The sequence below is a fragment of the Halyomorpha halys genome, unplaced genomic scaffold (genome assembly GCF_000696795.3).
Source record: "Halyomorpha halys isolate HHAL.00 unplaced genomic scaffold, Hhal_1.1 Scaffold356.1, whole genome shotgun sequence".
In the NCBI taxonomy this organism is placed as follows: Eukaryota; Metazoa; Arthropoda; class Insecta; order Hemiptera; family Pentatomidae; genus Halyomorpha; species Halyomorpha halys.
The window spans coordinates 287,499-289,454 of record NW_027111799.1 but is presented as its reverse complement, the minus strand read 5'-3'; the positions used below and the strand labels follow the sequence as shown (position 1 = coordinate 289,454).

Below are 1,956 nucleotides of genomic sequence, written 5' to 3'. Positions count from 1 at the left end.
GAAAAATTTTCTTGTTTCAGAAAGGATTTGTAAAAAACCTAATCCTTACTCGGGAGTTCTTCAGTTTGCCTCGATGTTGTGGAGTCTACGTAAGTGTTGATGACGCCATCATTGAGAGCTTCAGCCTCCAGCTTGATGGCAAGTCTCGCTTGGCCTTGTACAACCTTCCCACCACCGCCTTGTACACACACACTGTTAGCCACCTTCTCCTCTGAGCATCGTCACAATAAAGCATAATATTAAGTGGGCTTTCATTATTTAACATTCACAAAATAGATTTCAAATTATAAAATGTCAAATTAAAAAAAAAATTATTAAAACTTTTTGAAGAAATAAAAAAATTATGAAATATTGATACATGCTAATAAATTTTAATAATTTAATGTAATGGCCAAAAATTTGACTAAGTTGACTAATCTAATGTCAAACATCACATCAAAGCTATAATTTTGAGTATAAGTCCAAACAGCCCAAAAAGTAATCTGCGGTGAGGAAAAAAAAAAGCATTTCAAACCTAAAAATTCTCGATCATAGTTTCTTTTTACATTTTAACTCAATCATCTAAACTCATGCACTCATTTCTATAAATGAAACTCGAGAGCAAAAGAATGGTTCCAGAGTGGTACTTTTATAAATCAGTAATCAGAAAATATGAGAAAGATCATCATGTAATGATTAATTAGTATTATTTTAGTTTTAGATCAATTTTCACATAAATTATTCTGTATTTTTCTCGAGGGGTAGTATTTATTTCCTTGATAATTCATTAGTATTTCTAAAAGCTGGATACTGACAGATAAGAAAGAAAGTAGACAGCTGCAGAAATGAGATTCCTTAGAAGAATTGCGGGGAGAACAAGAAGGGACTGCATCCGCCATAAGAGAATCAGGGAAGAAGTAGGAGTTCTATTGAGGAAGAAGGTCCTAGAACTCACTAGCTAAAGTGGTTTGGCCATGTCATCAGGTTGGAAGATTACTGAAACTCACTAAAGACTTTGGACTATGTTCCTGATGGAAGAAGATCTATAGGCCGACCAAAGATGTAACTGGAATATTGTTTGAGTTGGAGGAGAGGTAAAAATCTCAGGCAAGCCAGAAACATGGTAAGAGACAGGAACAGTGGTAGTCCCTACTGGATGCTCCCCTATGCTAATAAGGCACTGCACAGTGATGGGAATGAAGAAGAAGAAGATAACTCATCAATACCTTTCAGAGGACCTCTAAACAAACTGAAAGAAATACTAGGAAATTAAAATAATATAAGGCATAAAATAGATTCACAACCCTAGAGAACTGATATAGAATAATGTTTTATAAGAATAAGCTTTTCCGCTGTAAGAACTGCCCCAGCAGCACAATTTTATAAGGGAGGATGAATTCTTCTTCGCAGATAATAATCCTCACCATCCATTAATAATTCATTGAATCAACTTTCTAATCAAATCTTATAAATAATCTTTTTTGAAAATTTATTGTAAAGAAATATACTTTCCCTAGTGAGGCCTTGATGAGCAGCAGACTAAAAGTAAACTTCTCCTTACTGAATCAAAATCCTTTAATGTTAAAATAAAGCTTGGATGCCATAAGGTTTGTACCAGGAAATTAAAAAATACTAAAGAAATTTGATAATAGCATGGCTAAAAAGGAATCTGTGTTTTCTGGCGCCCGAACACCTATGGAGGCTGTGCAAGTAGAATGTTTGTAGCAGAGCTGCATCTTCCAGACAAAAACAGCTTCAAATGTTTTTTATGAATTTTATGTAAAATCAGTAACAAGGATCATCAGGAGACAAACAGAAGAACAGTAAAGCAGTTTGGATGAATTAAACTCATTATTGTTCACTATACTATTTAAGTTTAGGCTGAATCTTTGTTCTTTAGGTCCCACAAACCAGAGGATGAAATAATTTACAACTTCATTTATATATTTATTGAGTTTTAGGAGATACACAATTTCC

At 33.8% G+C, this 1,956-nt stretch overlaps 1 protein-coding gene across 1 annotated transcript in view; it reads right to left on the bottom strand.

The window, feature by feature from the left end:
• The window catches only part of Hr3 (Hormone receptor 3), a gene marked incomplete at its 3' end in the record, with an annotated part of 109,308 nt that overhangs the window by 12,140 nt on the left and 95,212 nt on the right, over positions 1-1,956 (bottom strand). Inside the window, 1 exon segment of the mRNA XM_067049782.1 lies at positions 50-211. Coding sequence (XP_066905883.1) covers positions 50-211 — 162 coding nt within the window.